This window comes from Carex rostrata, chromosome 23 (genome assembly GCF_964058835.1).
Source record: "Carex rostrata chromosome 23, lpCarRost1.2, whole genome shotgun sequence".
Lineage (NCBI taxonomy): Eukaryota > Viridiplantae > Streptophyta > Magnoliopsida > Poales > Cyperaceae > Carex > Carex rostrata.
In genome coordinates, this window is record NC_135940.1 from 5463500 (window position 1) to 5482113 (window position 18614).

The 18614-nt window shown below is 39.4% G+C and overlaps 2 protein-coding genes across 3 annotated transcripts; both read right to left on the reverse strand.

The window, feature by feature from the left end:
- Positions 1–3284: 3284 nt before the first annotated feature.
- ATPC1 (ATPase, F1 complex, gamma subunit protein) lies at positions 3285–5684 on the reverse strand. The gene is made up of 4 exons (XM_078325132.1): positions 5194–5684; positions 4874–5098; positions 4174–4524; positions 3285–3722 (listed from the first exon to the last, which is right to left on the reverse strand). Exons 1-4 carry the CDS (start codon positions 5512–5514, stop codon positions 3555–3557), a joined length of 1065 nt encoding a protein of 354 aa, XP_078181258.1. The 5' UTR covers positions 5515–5684; the 3' UTR covers positions 3285–3554.
- A 2375-nt stretch (positions 5685–8059) lies between these two features.
- LOC144574609 (Polynucleotidyl transferase, ribonuclease H fold protein with HRDC domain-containing protein) lies at positions 8060–18243 on the reverse strand. 2 transcript variants are annotated; one of them, XM_078324611.1, is made up of 14 exons: positions 17863–18243; positions 17266–17513; positions 16931–17029; positions 16585–16668; positions 16393–16479; positions 15829–15952; positions 15269–15453; positions 15102–15140; positions 10424–10893; positions 9925–10209; positions 9504–9726; positions 8665–9071; positions 8314–8387; positions 8060–8135 (listed from the first exon to the last, which is right to left on the reverse strand). In XM_078324611.1, the coding sequence occupies exons 1-13, from the start codon at positions 18101–18103 to the stop codon at positions 8321–8323; spliced, it is 2559 nt and encodes an 852-aa protein (XP_078180737.1). In that variant the 5' UTR covers positions 18104–18243; the 3' UTR covers positions 8060–8135; positions 8314–8320. The 2 variants fall into 2 exon arrangements, with proteins under 2 accessions (XP_078180737.1, XP_078180736.1); XM_078324610.1 differs by having other exon boundaries at positions 8060–8387; positions 17863–18242.
- Positions 18244–18614: the final 371 nt, after the last annotated feature.

The following is an 18614-nucleotide window of genomic DNA, read 5'->3' on the forward strand; positions in this document are numbered from 1 at the left end:
ACATAAAATTTACGGACAACTTTACAAAATTATAATATTACATCTCAAAATATTGCATTTCACAAAGAAGAAATTGGATATTATATAACCACGCCTAGATCACAATCATATATTAATTCTAAGTTATTTTTTCGGAAAATTATATAAAGTATCCCATTTTTTAGAAAAAATAAAAAAATAAATTTCTCTTTCAAATTTATACTAAAATTTTGAATTAATTTAGCGTAAAATTAAACGGTAAAAACAAATATAAAAAAGAATGCCAAGTTCTAGTCCAAGTTTTTTATATATTACTCGAAGCACAGGTATCAGTTTAGGTGATTCAATCATTTTAAATGAAAACGTCTAGTATACATGTGATTTGCTTTAAATGTACTAATATAGCTTTTAATTGCGTAAAATTAATGTATTGTTTTAAAAGTTGCTCTCATAATTATTTGAAAAATATATATATATAATCGTATTACAAAGCCACCGGTAACATTACATGAACTAAATTAATCTCGAATCACGACATATTACTACGTTTATAATATATGAATGTCACACAAAAACGTAACCTAGCTAGAAACACCCATCACAACAACTTTAAAACTGTATTTGCTGTCATACCATAATGACGACGAGAGCAACAATGGCATGTGATCTTGACTGTCTGATTTAAATTGAATGTGCACGATGCAGTGCTATGCAGTCTTTTCGGACGTTTTATAAGATCCGTACAAAATTTCAAACAAACGGTCGAGATTATGAGCAAGATGAGAATTCGCGGTGAGTTCGATTAGAGATGAATGCAAAGCAAGCTGCAACCATATACAAGCCACGTGTCTCGCCATCGGCCCATGTTTGCAAAGCGTAGAGTGGAAAATTTGTGTCGTGTTGTATTGTGACTTTGATCTGTATCGTGTTGTGCCGTGATCAAAATACTGAGGAGTAGTCACGGTATATGAATAATTATGCTGTAACTAAATATACCGTAACATATCACGTTAGTCATGTTTGATCACATTTGACTATTTTCTTTAATAATTTAAATTTGTTTATTGAAAAATTCATTAAAGTTTTCAAAAAAAAAATATGGAACGATTCTTTAAAATATTAAATGAAAAATTAATGTTAGAAAAAAAAATTATCTTGACTAAACGTGTCGTGTTTTGTGTCGTGACCAAAACAATTTCGGTGCCGTCTTTTTTTTACTAACAATTAGTTACGATACAGAAAACGCAAATCACAGTACGTAATTGATGCACATACCATTAGTGTGGAAAAAATGGCACGCCAGAGCCAGCTCCGTCACGGAACGACACGGCACGAGTGTCAGTTACGTGCCGTGACCAATTGTTAGCAAAAAAGACACGGCACGCACAACAAGAATGAGATACTTTTCGCGAGGATAAAAAAGTGACTTTTTGCAACGGGTTACTCTCATTGTTCAGCTTTTTCTTTTTGCGATGGTACTTTTTGCGAAGGACGACCGTCGTAAAAGCGTTTTTTCTCTCGCAAAAAGTGTCTACTTTGTTGTAGTGACGACACAGAAATTGACTTGGACACGGCACGGCACTGAACACAGCAAGGCATGGCACGGTAGACACGTTAGACATGGAAGATACGGGAGTTGATTCCAATTTGAAAAAATGTTGGTCATCTGGTATCGTCGGGTGGCGTCACTAGTATCATAGTGTGTGTCGTGCAACGTAGAAAGGTACAAGGCTACGAGAGTAGAGAAGTTGATTTGACATCATTATTTTTATTTTTTGAGGGAAGGTGATTTGACAATTAGTGACACCCAGCGTAACTTCACCTCATTAATTCTCACTAATTCTCTTTCTCCATTCAGCCCAACTTCCTTTATATTTATGTTTTAGACTTCTGTTTTATTCGGATAATCTAAACAATGATTTGTTTGAACGCCATGAAATGTCCCCTAGACTTACTTTTTATTTGCCATGAAATATTTATAGTCTAGACTTATTATATAATTGCCTTTCTCAATAAATAAATTTAAATAACGTTAATTGCGATCAAACGTGACTAACGTGATCGGTCAAGACACAATTTGGTCACGGCACGTGAGTCATAGCGTGACTCGCGTGCCGTGACCACCCCTCATAATTTTAGTCACGGCACGGCACATGAAAAATTAACTTGGTCACGGCACAGCACGGCACGTGAAAAATTAACTTGATCACGACACGGCACAGCACGTGATCAAAGTCACGGCGTGTTAGTCCCAACACGGCACGACAGGGCATATTTTTTCCACTCTACATATTGTGCCGTTTCGTGACAAAGCCGACTTCACCATGCTATTTTTCTCACTCTAGCACAGAGCTTTATCATTCCATTTGGTACTGATTTTGTCTGTTGCCCTAAATTATTTGGTTCTGTTTGGTACTGGTTTTTTTTTTTGTTAATTACTAAAAGAAATCTATTTTTCTGGTCTCTTCTCCCGTCCATAGACAACAAATAAGCACTGGTTACTGTTAGAAATGTACTATAGGCCAGAATATTTATGGGCCATATTAATAGTTAATATGGATCAACTCTTTATTGGACTAGGCCCGAATTTCTGATATTCTGATATGATCTGAAATGGATAAGTCTTTTGAAAGGGTTCAACGAATTGATGCCATGAATAGGCTCAAACGAACTGGTGCATATGCTTTATAAATATGCAGTGATCTGTTCAGAATTGGTGGACTATCATTATTCAGATTTTCGAAAAAATAGAAAGAGAGATAGAAAGAAAGAGGGGCTGTTAATTCGGTACTAGCATATCGAATTACAGAAGTTTATCAATATGTTCGTGTGGATATTGATAAAGGTGTGACTGCTGAGCTGTTGCGTGGATCTGACACGAAGGAAAGGAGAAGAAGGCTACTGCTAGACTTGAAGTTTCCGCTGCGTGTCTAGTGGTAAAATCTGTTTTTAATCCTAGAATTAGTTTTATACTTGAATTCTGATTTTCGGGTAGTGAACAAATCTTGAACTGTTTCAAATTGTTGCACTATAACCTACTCGAAATCCCAACAGTTACATCAAACATATCCACAACTTAGTTCATAAATTTGTATTCCTACCATCCCCTATTTTATTCTTGAATGCTGAGTAGTATAGTCAGCAGTTAAAATTTTAGTTCTTCCTTTTGTTAGTTTATAAGATTGTTAGCAACATAAACTCGTAATACCAATCTATACATACAAGCAGAAATAGTAGAATTAATTGAGCTCCTTGCACGGGTCCCATTAATAAAACAAGTGCCAAGCATCAATCAGAAAAATATGTACCAAACATAAAAATTACCTTTCTCATTATTAAACAAATTATATCATAATAACCCATTAATTCTATGTGTGTGATGGAATGTATTAACAAAAAAAGTACCAAAATTATATGCTGGATCTTATGTATATATACGTATTTTGCCATTCAGAATCCACTTATTGGTTTCTCGCAGAAATAATCAGATACAAATAAGATTCACCATCTTGGCAAAAAGAAGAAGTTTACACTCAAGTGGAGAGAGAGAATATGAAACATGGATCTTATGTATCTTAACCGAGAGCATCAGCACCGGCCACAATTTCCAAAATCTCTCCTGTGATCTTGGCCTGCCGCTTCCTGTTGTATATCATCGACAGTGACTTCTTCAATTCCGTAGCATTATCTGATGCACTGCTCATGGCGCTCATCCTTGCTGCCAGTTCACTGGCCAAAGACTCCTGCAAAATAGTTGACATGTCATATGGAGCTTAGGTTCTGGGGTGAAACACTCAATATGGTAATCCCTAATTTTTTTAGTTTTTGGGTTTATTTTATGTATAAATTGAGTTTCACCGGAGGATTTTTAAGTACATAAACTATTCTCTTATAATAGTGTCCGAGTTTTGCTAATTGATTGAGTTTACTTCCCTTCGAGCACTCCTTCGGTTTTTCCATAATTGATTTTTTCTCTTCTTACAAAAATAGTATGATTAATCATAAAGTTAAACAGAATTAGACCGTGGAATGCATGGGGCCCCTTTAATAGTGCCAGAGCAGATCAGACAGTCCAGATACAAACCCAAAATTTGGGTTACTCTAGGGGAACCGAATTCAGATAATCAATACCTCGATTGACCCAATCCAAATAGCCCCCATAATGTTACTTTCTAACTCCCAATAATTGCTTACCTGCAATGCCCTGAGAATCTGACTGTTGAGATACAATGGAAGTAGCGCATCCAATATCTGCACAGGATCCTGCTCGAATTGCAAGATCGCCGAGAATGAAGTTGTCGGTGTGCGCACGGTCTCTCTCTCAACAGTCAACTTTCCCTCCTTGGTGGTGAGGCGGAAGAGTTCATCTTCAGCTGCATCAACACAAATGCCATTGATGTCACAGATTTCACCTTTAGGAGAGAGTGGCAAGAGTGTGTGGATCACTGGATCAGATTTTACGAGCGAGAGAAATTTTGTGTAGAGAAGCTCCACCTTGTCCACCTCCTCCGATACAAACAGGGAGAACACATCATCTGCTATTGCCTGCCATTCAGTATTGTATTGCACCGAGTCAGTTCATTGATTTTTCTTTTTTCTTTTTTTTTCTTTTTTTTTCTTTTTTTTTTCTTTTTTTTTTTAAGATGAGAGCAAACACCACCTGAGTTTAATTTCCAACAATTTTTCTTTTTTGCATTTATTAATTAGTATCAATATGAATGGTTTATAAGAACAGTGTGGCAAGTAATGGTACTGGACCTAGCGGGTGCATGTACTGATAAGGGAACCAGTTCTTTCTGATAACAAATAAAAATGACAGAGCAAAACTTTTTATATTTCTAACAACAGAGCAAACTCTCTTTTTTTTCCCGATGTGTTATCTGAATTTGTTCACCTGGGCATCTTTGGTAGTAGGCAAGCTAGCGCTCTCCAAGAAGCGGTCAACTGGGATATAGGGCCGTCTCATGAAATACGCGTTGCCCTTTTTCCCAACACTGACAACTGTGTATTCTATCCCCAATTGTTTCAGGTCTGCCATTCTTTCTTCCGCCTTCTTTAGTATGTTGTTGTTGAAAGCCCCGCACAACCCTCTTTCACCCGTCACTACTACCAGTGCAATCTGTTTCAAAAAATAAAACAATTTGTTGAAATTTTTGACTGGGACATTTCTTCGAACACCTTATGGGTATCATTATTCAAAACATACATACAGACCTTTTTGACAGGGCGAACCCTGGTAAGTGGGACGTCGATGTCCTCAGTCTGTAATTGCTCATTGATATTAAACAAGACATCAACGAGGGCTTCAGAGAAGGGGCGGCCGGATACAACGGCCTCCTGGGCACGCCTGACCTTGGCAGCGGCCACAAGCTTCATGGCCTCAGTGATCTTTTTTGTATTGGTGACGGAGTCGATGCGGTCACGCAGGTCTCTGAGGGAGCATCTGACGACGCAGAGAGAAGAACGGCGGGTGGATGTGTTTGCGGAGAGTGGAGTGGGCTTGGCAGAGGTGCTGGCCCACATTGTAGAGGCCATTTGAGAGAGGGAGAGGTTGTGGGGGTTGTAGGGGTTGTAGGGGTTGTATGGATGGAGAGAGAATGAGAGATGGTTGTTGATTGAGAGATCAGAGAAAGGAAAGGAACAAAGGAAGGGAAGTGAAATGAGAGGAGGGAAGCATTGAGAGATTGAGATTTGGATTACGTTTGGAGATAAGGGGATCGATTTTGACCGTTGGCTTGGGCCACTACAGTAGAGTTCGGATCCTCTGAAGTAACTCAAATTTTAAGGTTTAGATCCGACCGGATGATGCATGGGGCCCCTTTAATATTCGTGTCACAACAGATCGGAGACGTTCCGGATCTAAACTCAAAATTTGAGTTAATTTAGGGTCCGAATTCCGTTCTCAGGAGTCGGGAGAGGTGAGGAACCATGAAGCCTTTATACATTGTACTTCATACCAAAACAAATAACAAAATTGAAATTTCATCAATTTTGCATTCGGGTGCCAAATTTCAACAAGTCTACGCTCGTTTTCCATATACATTTGAAATGTCTCTATCTGTGAACTTCATCATTCAGAAATACATAAACAATGCATAAAGTTTGTGTGCATTGCATCGTTTTTTATTCAAAAAGTTTGAACAATATGGTCGTATTAATAAATTTAAGCAGGATTACTTCACAAAATAAAATTTGTATAGGTGGTTACATTTGACGAAAAAAAATTTGTTGTACAGGATTTACGTTCAATAAAATTTGTATAGGATTCACATTAAACGGTAAAAATAATTGCACAGGCTCAACACCTGCTCTGTCAAGTACAAATTTGTACTGAACTCAAATTTGCTTTATTATGAGCAAATCCTGTGTAAACATATTTCCAAGGGTAAACCTTATAGAAATGTGTTAGCTAAGCAGGAACTCTGCACAAATTCGTTCATGTGGTAAACTTTTTTAGTTAATTTAATTATCAATTGATTAATTTAGTATCATAATGAAGAAATAAATTGAAATTAAAAACAACATTAGGCCATACAATCCGCCAGAAAATTAATATCATTTTAGATCTAAAAATTAAATGTTCGAAAGCTGTGAGCATGAAGTGACTAAAGCTGAAATTTTCAAACAAGCGAGGGTAGATGATTTTCTTTATGCAGCACGCTCTTGCCAGGAACAGTTTCCTCAATATAGTGTGAGTAAAACTATGGTGTTCTCAATTTCATAACAAAATTTAGTGACCTTTAACTCCAAAGCTTATCGAGAACGTCGCATGTTCAAAATTCAGAAAAGGAAATCCTTGTGAATATTAAATAATAAGAGGATTTGACCTCCAACCTATACTAAAAAAATAAAAATAAAATCTTGAAAGCCTATCAGATTAACTTCAAATAACGAATCTAAATCATTAAAACTGATCTACTTTATTAGTGATGCGTTTACATGTTAAATTTATAAATTTTCAAATTAATTTAGTATAAATCAAACTATCAAAGGATGAAAAATGAACTAATTATAAAAGCTTCTTTCTTTTTACCACTTGTCTTTATACAAAATTAATTTAAAATTTTATGAATGTGACATGTAAATGCATCACTTAGAAGTAGATTTGTTTCAATAGTTTAAATTCATCATTTGAAATTATTTCAATATATTTTGAACATAAGCTCACCAAATGATCGGGGAACTTAAGAACCTAATTATATCATATTGCATCACACGGTTACACCACTTAATTTCTTATTAGTCGACGAGCGGGCAGTTTCTTTTTGCTGAGGACAGTTATAATACCTAACTCCGCCTGTGTAGTTTCTACATAGTCTATTCCTAACCAGGAAAAAGGATGAGAGTTTGTGATAGGCTTGGCGAGCTAATGGTAAAAAAAATAGCCTCTTTATGGAAATGAAACCCTCACGAATTGAGCAAGAGTAATACTAAGATAGGCGACCTCCTGGGAAGTCCTTGTGTTGTTGATTCCGATTGAGTTTCATTTCTAACCTATCCCAACTTGTTTGAGAAGAAAGGCTTTGAAGAAAAAAAATAAGACAGTTATAATACCTCAAAATATGAACTGCAGAGATTTCTCATCATACTGATATAAAATTGGCTACTTTTTTCTCGAGTCCAAGGAGGCACTAGATTGGGGAATTTGGGAAAGGCATTTACTGGTATGATTCTCTGCAGATACTACACTTGATTTGGAAGCAATGAAGGTTTACTGATGAAAACACAGTAAGCCCGTGCAGGTGAAAGATCAGCATGAAAATTTAAGCACAAATACCCTAAAGAAATGCACGAAAAAACAAACTAAGCAGGAATATATGGAGAGCTGATGTTTTGTTTTCAAACTTGTGAATACCAGATTGTTTGTATTACTTGCTTTATCAGCATGGTTTGTATAACTTGTTTGTATTTCGTTTTGCTTAATTTAGTTGAAGTGTGTGATAGATAGATCTGTGCGATTTATGGAAGGGCCAGCGTAAAACTATACCGGTGTATACAGCAACAGTAACAGGTGGTCTGACTGCACCAATTTTTGTCTAAAAAAAAAAACGAAAACAACCTAATTGGTGGGAGAAAGTTGTGATTTTCGATAAAAATAATTCAATCTGAGAAATTAAGATAACAGTTCATTGTTAACACAAGCTCAGTCATTGGTCCTATTAAAAAAATAAAAAATAAAAAGAAAGAAAGAAAGAAACAGAAATAAGAAAAACGAACAAAGAAGCTATTAAACTATTTCCAAAAGAGAGGCAAAATAAGCTAAATGATACAAAACTCTTACAAATGTTCTTAACCTGCAAACAAAGTGAAGACAGTAAAAAGTTGTAGGCTTACCAAACCACTAAAGAATTTGAGGAGCTTTCTTAGCTGGGTTGTATACACTGTGCTCGCCAAAGTCCCGTTTTCCACTGTTATTGAACAGAAGTAAAAAATTGCACATGTCAAAGATCAGAAATCAATCAGTGCCACTTTTGGTACATGACAAGGTTCAGGATGTTCATAATTGGTTATTTTTGTTATTCACTTTATTATTAGTATTTTTTTTCATTATGTTCCTTTGTGGTTTAAGCAAAATGAGCACTTACTGAGGTCATAGTACAGCATTCCATGCAAAATACAATATTTGCTGATTCTTGCAGTAATTATATTGGTGTACATAATTATATAAAACTATCTCAACTTAACCTGTGCTTAATATTCCAGCCGCCAGGTAAAAATTGGGGATGAAGCGCCTCGACAAACACTTGTCTCCATTTCTGACAGAACTGGAGAATCCCTTCCTCCCCGTAATTTTCAAGTAATTGCTCCACTACTAATTTACCATGAGGCCCGTGACCCAACAAACTCAACCTTTTATCAGTCTCTGAAGCACCGACCTCACAAGTCTCAGAAGAGTCATTGTTGTCATGACCATTTTCAAGCATATGGGAGGGGAAGCCATTTTTTAGCAGTGTGGTGCCTCTATAATTTCCGCTCAAGGAAAGACCCTTCTTTTTAAAGCGCCTTCTCTCATGCGGACTCATGCCTACAAGTAATGCCGCTTCAAGATCCTTTTGAGAAACCTCCCTTCCTCCATAGTACGCTTTCACTGTCTACAAGAGAGAGAAAATTCTTCAATAGCGGCAGATCTAAAGGTAAGTCAGAGGGTGCTTAGCCACCCCCATGATTTTTTTTTTTTAATTATGTATATTGAAATTTAATTAAATTTAATTTTTTTGTAAGTTTTATATAGTTCAGTCTCCCTCATAAAATATCAAATGTTTGCTTGTAGTCAGTCTAGTGGTTTTGAAGACTTGGGTTGAAGTCCCAGATACGACAAATAATGTGTGGGTTTTATATTTGTTTCAGCACCCCCCCCCCCCCCCCCCCCCCCCCCACACACACACATCCCCCAATCTAAATTTTCTAATTCCGCCCGTGAAACTATTAGTACCAACAGCCAAACAAACATATCAATCATACACATACCAGTTCAGAAACTGGAAGAAAACAAACCAAATTGACAAAATGTAGGCCCCACTTACATCCATCAACTGACCACGCCTCTCAGACGGCATGCTTGATCCATGCCGCAGAAGAGCCATAGCAGCCGTCCTTAGCTGAAGAGGTGACACCCCCGTACCACCACCGATGCTATCCATGTCACTAGTTGGCCCAACTGACGCAAACACCTTCTCCTCACCTGAATCGACAATCTTTTGCACAAACAAGGGTATCCCAAACTCTTCTGCCACCTTCCTTTTGTACCTGTTACACCACAAAATTATTGTTTTGGGAGGCATTTGGTACCTGCACCTTCCTTTTTCGTAACTAACCCTATCAATTGCCTTTGTAGTGTCATAACTTTGAACCTACAGGCTTTATCATAATTTAAATATCCAATTTTTTTAATTCCATCTCCTGCACATTACTTCCATCTTAGAAGATAAATGTTCAGAGTAGTACCTCTCAGCAGCGGTGTGTGCCTTCTCATGGCAGTCAACACATAGAAGCACAATGTCATGGGAGCGGTGGCTCTTCAAATGCTCAGGGAAGTGCATTCGGTAGCATGATGGGATGATGCGATAGCGAATGTAGTGTTTCTCTTCGCCACAACTAACACAGATGTTGCGTTTGCTCTGGATGTAGAAGTCATTGTCTTTGTCATCTGGCCGTCCCTTCGGCTCAAACAGTAGAACTATTGCCGGTGGATCATCTTCAACCATCTTCGCCAGGTCTCTCTGCAGATACCTAATTTTTCCAAAATTAATGCAAGAAGGTAATTCTAAGGGTGGATTTAAAAAAATGAAAATCACTTTCAGTGATATTAACATGCTCCAAACAGAAAGGGGTCGGGGTTCAATTTCCATTGGTGCCATGATGAATAGGCCCATGTGTTCAGTCAAAAAAATATAAGAAGATAAATAATAATGAAACAAAACAAGAGAAAATGAAAGGAGCTAACCATTCCAACTTTTTCTTATCGCAATAGCATAGAAGCCTCCCATCACTGGCATATATGCGACAATTGTGATAAACTGGGGACTTACAAGAGAACTTTTTAATGAAAAGATCCCTTGAAGCCCTCTTATTTCCTACTTGGGTGACCTTCTCAGCGCCGTTCAAAGAAAAGTTAAACATCTCCCCCCTTTTTGAGCTAAGTTGTGACAAGAGAATGTAATTGTAAGCCGACAAGGGGCAACGACCTGTCGGGTCGAGACGCCTCTCTAATATGTTGTCAAACAAATCATCAATGCTCAAATTTGAATTTTGCAACAAGTTGCACAACTCCTCAATGTGCCAGACAACAATGGGGGAGGGAGATTCTGCTATTGTGTCATATATCTGTTGAGGGTCTTTTGGTAATTTCATAGCAAGTGCAGAAATGGATTGATCTGATAGTGTGTAGCGCAAGCTCTCTTCATGGATGCGAGCCTGTGATTAAGATAATTAAAAATAAAATAAGTGACAACCACCATTGCTAAAAAGTAGTTATTTTTACTTTTTCCAAATGTCACTACTCACTAAACAATGGAAGTTAACACTCATATAACAAAACTAGAAATCTCAGTATCATAGCTGTTGAGAATTATGTATGTTTATCGTATTATGAGAGTTGTAGGGTTATATAGGCAAGAAAAGTATTATAGAAGTTGTAGGATTGTGTATGCAAAATGTACCGCCTATATAGGCCCAAAGGAACACAGGAATAAAGACAGTTCGTTTTTGAACCATTTCTATTTGGTATCAGAGCAGAAAATTAGGGTTAGCCATTTTTTCCATTTTTTCTCTCTTTTTCTCCGAATTTACTGTAGCACCAGCAGATCCATCAGAACAAAGGCAGAGGGGAGCCGCCACCAGTCAGACCGCCGGGTCTGAGCGTCGCCGGAGCTCCGCCTGGCCATCGCCGGTCGGCTCACCTAGATCTGACGACCCAGATCTGCTTTGCTGCACAGCCGCCAGATCAGCCTGCTGGCTCCGCCTACCTAGCTCCACCCCTTTCGCTCCGCCTCCGCCCAGCACAGCTCTGCTAGCCACCGCCTCTCCCTTCTAGCTCGCCGGTCTCCGCCTAACTCCGACCACCAGCCGCCACCAGCCGCCAGCTTCTGGTTTTCCGCCAAAACAGACCCGTTTCACCCTAAACAGACCCGTTTTTTCTCTTCTTCTCTCTTCTAGGGCAGGTCAGCCTCCAAAAGTAGTCTATTTAGGTTGATTAGGCCGACGTGGGGGGCCTTTACCCCACGATACCCGAGAAGCGGGTTCGATCGGGGTTCCGATAGGGTTTGCGCTCGAATCTTGATGAGATAGATCAAGATCGGGTTCAGAAGAGAAAGAAGAGAGGGGGAGATGGTCTAGATCCGTCTTGAGGAGCAAGATCGGGTCTTTAAGAGAGATACAAGTGATCAGATCGAGAAAGGGAAGGAAGTCGGGGGGATCTGTGTGATCGAAGACTTGGATCCTTTGAGAGAAGATGTCCAGCGAGGGTGACAAAGGGAAAGGGGTTTTAGAGTGCCTGTCGGGTGTTGATCCGGAGGTTCTAAAGGTGTTGGTTGGTCTCATTCAGGGAGCCAGTGTTCAGACCAATGCCTTGGCACGTGATCCACCGCAGGTGAAGTTTGATCTCCAAACTGTGGAGCTTAAGCTTGATGGACCGGCCTCATATATGAGTTGGTCGCGTCGGATCGAGACTGCTCTGGAAGGGAGGAAGCTCAAGAGGTATCTGACAGAGGATGAGCCAGCTAGTGCTACTGCTCAGGCTGAGGAGTGGAAGACCACACATGCTTTGATCTACACCTGGTTGCTCAATTCGATGAAACAGTCGATCGCCTCTTCAGTCGATGGCATCCGACTTGTGAAGGACATCTGGGCAAAGCTGAAGAGGACCTATGGTGGGACTGAGAACCACATGAGGGTATTCCAGATTCAGCAAGAGATATTGGCTGTGGTGCAGGGTGATAGATCGATTCAGGATTACTCCTTGAATCTGGAAAAGCTATGGGCAGAGCTTGATCACTTCTCACAGGGGTTGAACTGTTGTGATCCGAGCTGCAAGAAGGAGGAGCTCTTTCAACAGACGAGGACTATGCATTTCTTGGCTAAGTTGAACTCGGCTTTCGATCAGAGGAGATCAGTTCTCCTAGCCCAGACGAAGATCCCTTCATTGGATGAGGCCATTGCAGCGATGATGCAGGAGGAGAGTCGCATGGTGATACATGCTGAGCCGAGTGGACCTCCAGGCGCACGATCAGCTTTGGCTGCCTCGAGCTCAGGTATGACAGGTGCCAAGGGGGAGACTCGCAGGTGTTACAACTGCGGGGAAACAGGTCATCTGATCAAGGCTTGTCCTAGGCCACCAAGGGAGAGAGATGCAGGTGGTAGAGGGCAGTTTGCGAACCGTGGACGCGGCCGTGGGGGCAGAAGAGGTGGAAGAGGAGGCAACCGGGCAAATCTGATGGTTGCAGAGGAAGAAGAGGAAGCTATTGTGGGGTTATCTGAGGAGGATCTGATCAGGGAGATAGTCAGGAGGAGGCAGAGAGGAGCAAGTGAGGAAAAGAGTGCAGTTGATGATGCATCAATCACGGGTAACATTGCTTCTGTTGCTTACTCAGCCACAGGTACTTGTGATACTCTTGCTATCCCCTCTATATCCACCACTAGACAGGTTGCTAAAGAAGATCCGAAGTGGAAAGCAGCCATGCTAGAAGAGCTCGAGGCCCTTGCGAAGAACAGAACCTGGGAGCTCGTGTCACTACCACCAGGCAAGAGGGCAGTTGGATGCAAGTGGGTCTTTACAGTGAAACAGAATCCTGAGGGTCTGGTTGAGCGCTACAAGGCTCGGTTGGTAGCGAAGGGGTACAGTCAGACCTATGGAATCGACTATGATGAGACCTTTGCACCCGTGGCGAAGATGAGCACAGTGAGGACACTGGTTTCCTTGGCAGCGAATGGAGGATGGAAGTTACACCAACTCGACGTGAAGAATGCGTTTCTTCATGGTGATTTGTTAGAGGAGGTGTATATGGAGATACCATCAGGGTTTGGCACGAACCAGACAGTGGGTAAGGTGTGCAGGCTCAAGAAGTCGCTGTATGGGTTGAAGCAGTCCCCTCGGGCCTGGTTTGATAGGTTCAGGAAGGCTATGGTAGGCATGGGCTACCAGCAGATCAATGCAGACCACACGGTGTTCTTTCGACAACATGGCGGTCACATTACTATGTTAGCTGTGTATGTTGATGATATGATCATTACCGGGGATGACGAGGGAGAGATTGCACAGTTGAAGGCAAAATTGGGGAAGGAATTCGAGGTGAAGGATCTGGGACTGCTTAGGCACTTCCTTGGAATTGAGGTGGCTCGTGGAGCAGAGGGAATTGTTCTATCCTAAAGGAAGTATGTCCTAGACTTGCTCACTAAAACAGGCATGTTGGGGTGCAAGCCTGTGGTTTCTCCAATCGATGTGAAGGCCAAAATAAGTGCAGAGGCAGGAGAACAGGTTGATCGTGAGAGGTACCAGAGACTGGTAGGCAGATTGATCTATTTGAGCCACACTCGTCCCGATATCTCATTTGCAGTGAGCGTGGTGAGCCGCTACATGCATGACCCTAGGAAGGGACATATGGACGCAGTGTATCACATTCTGAGGTACCTGAAGAGTGCACCAGGAAAGGGCTTGATTTTCAGGCATAATGGGCACATGAACATTGAGGGCTATTGTGACTCGGATTGGGCTAGTTCTCTTGATGACAGGAGGTCCACAGCTGGCTACTGCATGTTTGTAGGGGGCAACTTGGTCTCTTGGAAGAGCAAGAAGCAGCCAGTTGTTGCGAGATCAACAGCAGAAGCCGAGTACAGGGCTATGGCATTGGCAGTTGTTGAGATGGTGTGGCTGAAGAGGTTGTTGGAAGAGCTCAAGGTGAATAACGGAGCTAAAATGAAATTGTGGTGTGATAGCAAGTCCGCGATTAGCATTGCCAACAATCCTGTGCAGCATGACAGAACCAAGCATGTGGAGATCGATAGGTTCTTCATAAAGGAAAAGCTAGAGGGTGGACTATTGGAGCTGAGTCATGTAGCTACTAGAGATCAAGTAGCTGACTGTCTCACCAAAGGACTTAGCTCGATAGATCTAGATAGGTTTTGTGACAAGATGGGCTTGAAGGATATCTTTTGCCCATCTTGAGGGGGAGTGTTGAGAATTATGTATGTTTATCGTATTATGAGAGTTGTAGGGTTATATAGGCAAGAAAGGTATTATAGAAGTTGTAGGGTTGTGTATGCAAAATGTACCGCCTATATAGGCCCAAAGGAACACAGGAATAAACACAGTTCGTTTTTGAACCATTTCTATTATAGCAATCAGGGTAGACAGGTGTACAAACAAGTTTGTATATTTAGTAATGTTATTTCCAATTTTATATTTCCTTTTCTTAATGTCACTACCACAGGAAGTTACATTAAACATATATAAACTGGGAATCTCTGTACCATAGCAATCAGGATTGAGAGCACACTACTGTTAAAGTCGAAGCAGTATTGAAATTTAACAGGACATTAAATTAAGAAAGGCATGGTTATCTTTTTCTTGAAAAAAAAAATATTCTTTATGTCAGTACATGCAAAATAAGGTTGTTTCACTTACAGACCATTAAGTCTCTCCATATGCATAGCTTCCATATTATATCCTACAAAACATCAGTTTTACAAATATTTCAGTACATCTAAACTTTTACAGTGGTACTCAAGAAGCAACCAGTGGGAGAGACTAGAAAGTGAAACAAGAATTGAATACTAAAACTAGCATATGAAGTACCTTCAATTCAGAAATTCTAGATGGGTCCAATTCTTGGTTCAAAATTCTTGAAAAAATAGATGTGGCAGCCGAGGCACCAGGAGAAGGTTCTATTTCCTTTGTATATAGTTGTATGCAAACTAAATTTGAACGCCGGCTGGCCTCGAAGAAAAAATTGATTTTGTCATCGGAAAAAGATGAACTGTCTGATTACAGAATTGTAAAAATAAGTTTAACATGGAAAACATAAAAGAAAGAGAATAAAAGCACTTTCATATACATAAAAATAAACTGTATTACCATTTCCATGTCCATGTAAAAATTGGCAAATATTGTTTTAAATAAGGCCCAATGTTTATGCCAATTTATTACCCAAAATCAAGTTCAATTAAAGTTCATATTTTACTTTGTGTTGTTCAAGTAACAATGACTGGGCTCTATTTTAAGCTCGAGCTGGGTCCAACTCCCTTCTAGAAATAGTTTAGTTACAAAACTTGCTGGACCTAAGGTGTTTGAATTTTAAACCTCTATGTTTATACTACATCAGTATAAATCATGTTATGGTGACAGCAGTTGCATACCAGAGGTAGTTTTGCTATGGAGCTCAGAGGAGAGACGATCAGCAATGTATAAAAGATAATGAGCATCACACCGTGCATACTCGATCATCTCCACCGAGAGTGGCCGTATCCTCCAATCCTCCCTCTGAAATTTCCAAATGCTGTTACTAAGTATACCCTTGTATTCATAATATATCTTGTTGGATTGTTTACACTAACAAAACAACATCATTGCATCATAACCTTTTGTACACTAGATAATTAAAGGAAGAATTTTAAAACTTGCATGCAAAATCTGATATACTAGGCTTGGTACAGGCTCGAAATTTACCACAAATGTGTGCATCCCAACAAGACATGTACCTGTAAGGTTTTGTCAGTTATTTCCAAATGCCAGTTACTAAGTATACCCTTGTATTCATGACATATCTTGTTGGATTGTTTACACTAACAAAACATTGCATCATAACCTTTTGTACACTAGATAATTAAAGGAAGAATTTTAAAACTTGCATGCAAAATCTGACAGGCTTGGTACAGGCTCGAAATTTATCACAACTGTGTGCATCCCAACAAGACATGTACCTGTAAGGTTTTGTCGGTTATTACTCCACAGTACACCTCGAGAAGATATGCTAATGACTTCTGTGGCTTTGAAAGAATCTCACAGGCCTGACAGAAAACATATAAGAATTGCACAAAACTAAGGTCAAAAGACTCAAAACAAATTAGTGAAACAAATTAAACAAATAAATAGTGGGTATAGTATACTTCTACCTTGGCGGTGTCAAACATGTTAACGACATATATGTGGAAGTCACGTTGAAGCCAAATGACATCATTGTCAGCCCCATGAAATACCTAAATTAGTACTCATCATTAGGCACTGTACACAATCGAGGAAATATATATACGTGTATTGAGAGAGTATATCACCTAGGCCATTACAAGCTCACCACAAAAATACAATAACTAAACAAATTTATATGTTCCCAGCAATAAATAGGCTGATGAGAATTTCTGTTCTGGTATATACCAGGTGAAAACCTGACAACTATATTGACTGTGGCAGCACAAATTCATAACAGATAAATGTAACAATATCAGTTGTGTGTGAACGTACCTTGCAAATAGAAGAATCAGCAAACACTGGTCTTAAGATACCCATCGCATCATGTAAAGCAATAGTATCAATTAAGAAATCCTCCTCCGCAGTAGATATCTAGAAAGCATGATACATTGTTAATTGTTAGACTTAATTAAGCAGAAAGAGGGGGGGTTTCAAAATATTATTTATTCAAGTATCATCAAACGCCTCACAGACAAAGTGATAATCTCAATCTCATATACACCCACCTCAAGAAGGGCAAGTCATAAATGATATATCACTTTTATCAGGAGTGTTTTGATATTGAACTTAGATATATTATCTTCATCTTCTTCTTTTTTTCCAAATACCTGCATCAAGGCAGTAAAACCAAGAAAAGATCGGAAACTATGCTGCTCGGTATCAACTGCAAAAACTTTTTCTCTCCTCAGTAACCCTGCTAGGGACTCCAATTGGGGTTCTGTATCAACCCAAGTGTAAGAGCAACTCATATCTAAAGGTGCATTGCCATTATCAGACACAAACTTGGGTAATGTTGGGGGATTGAGCAGCAAATGTGTGATATCTTCTTCATATGGATGGAGCTTAGTGGGAGAACCTTCATCAAATTTTATGAAATGAGCACTTAAATATCAACAAGCACATAGAAAAATTGACAACCCCTAGTATTTACATTGGTTTCTATGTGAAGTAGAACAACTAGGAAAGCTTAGCTCTTGTCAGAAAACTAAAAGGTATTAATTATAAATGGCTAATTTTTTCAGATGGAATCGGAATAGTCGTGTACTAATAGGTTTCGAATCGCCCTTATTGAACTAGAGCAGGTGTTCTTCTTTCAGCTTAGGCTGCTTAGCTCATTTGAATATGTAACCTGATCAAAACATGCCAAAAAAGATGAATTTGTAATCTGATCATGAAATTTAAGCAGCTGAGAGAAATTCAATCACCTTTAGTATCGTGATTCAAATGCTTAAACGGGGAGTAGGAATTGTCAGCTAACAGTCGCTTGAACTTCTCCTGTGGTTTCTTCTCGCCCGAATCGGAGCACCTAAACTCTCGTAAATCGCCCCTTTTGGTTCTAGGAGGACTCGACCTGTGGTGGCGTCGGAGGAGAAGCGCCGCCGAGATCGCCGCCACCAGGCAGGCCACAGCGATTGCGGCAACAGTCTTCTCTGGGCTACCTGGCATTGTGCTCCGCCCCTTTTGGAGTTTGCTTTAGGCGGCGGTGGATCGGGGTGATCGTACTTCGAGAGAGAACTTGACATGCGAAACAAGAAAGAAAGAATCGTGTAGAGCACTAATTGCGACCCAATTTGCTTGGAACGGGCACGCATGTTCGTTTCTAGGGCTGTTCGTAGTTCGTGATTGATTTGAGTTCGATTGGAAAAAAGTGCGTAATTAATTCGATTCGAAATTATTTTATTTTGAAACAAATTAAATCATGAGTTCGATTCTTATTCAATCAAATTCAAACTAAATATAATTTGTTTAAAATTAATTTACCAACTAATTATGTTCAAATATCAAATAATGTAATTAATGAATTCAACCATCAATCTTTAATAATACATATTAATATAATGGTAATTTATAATAGAAAAATATTTCAGTATCGTAACAAATTAATAATAAAATAAGTTTCATTTAACTAGATCAATATCGTAATTTTAATCAAGCTAGCAGCATAAAAAGTAAAAAA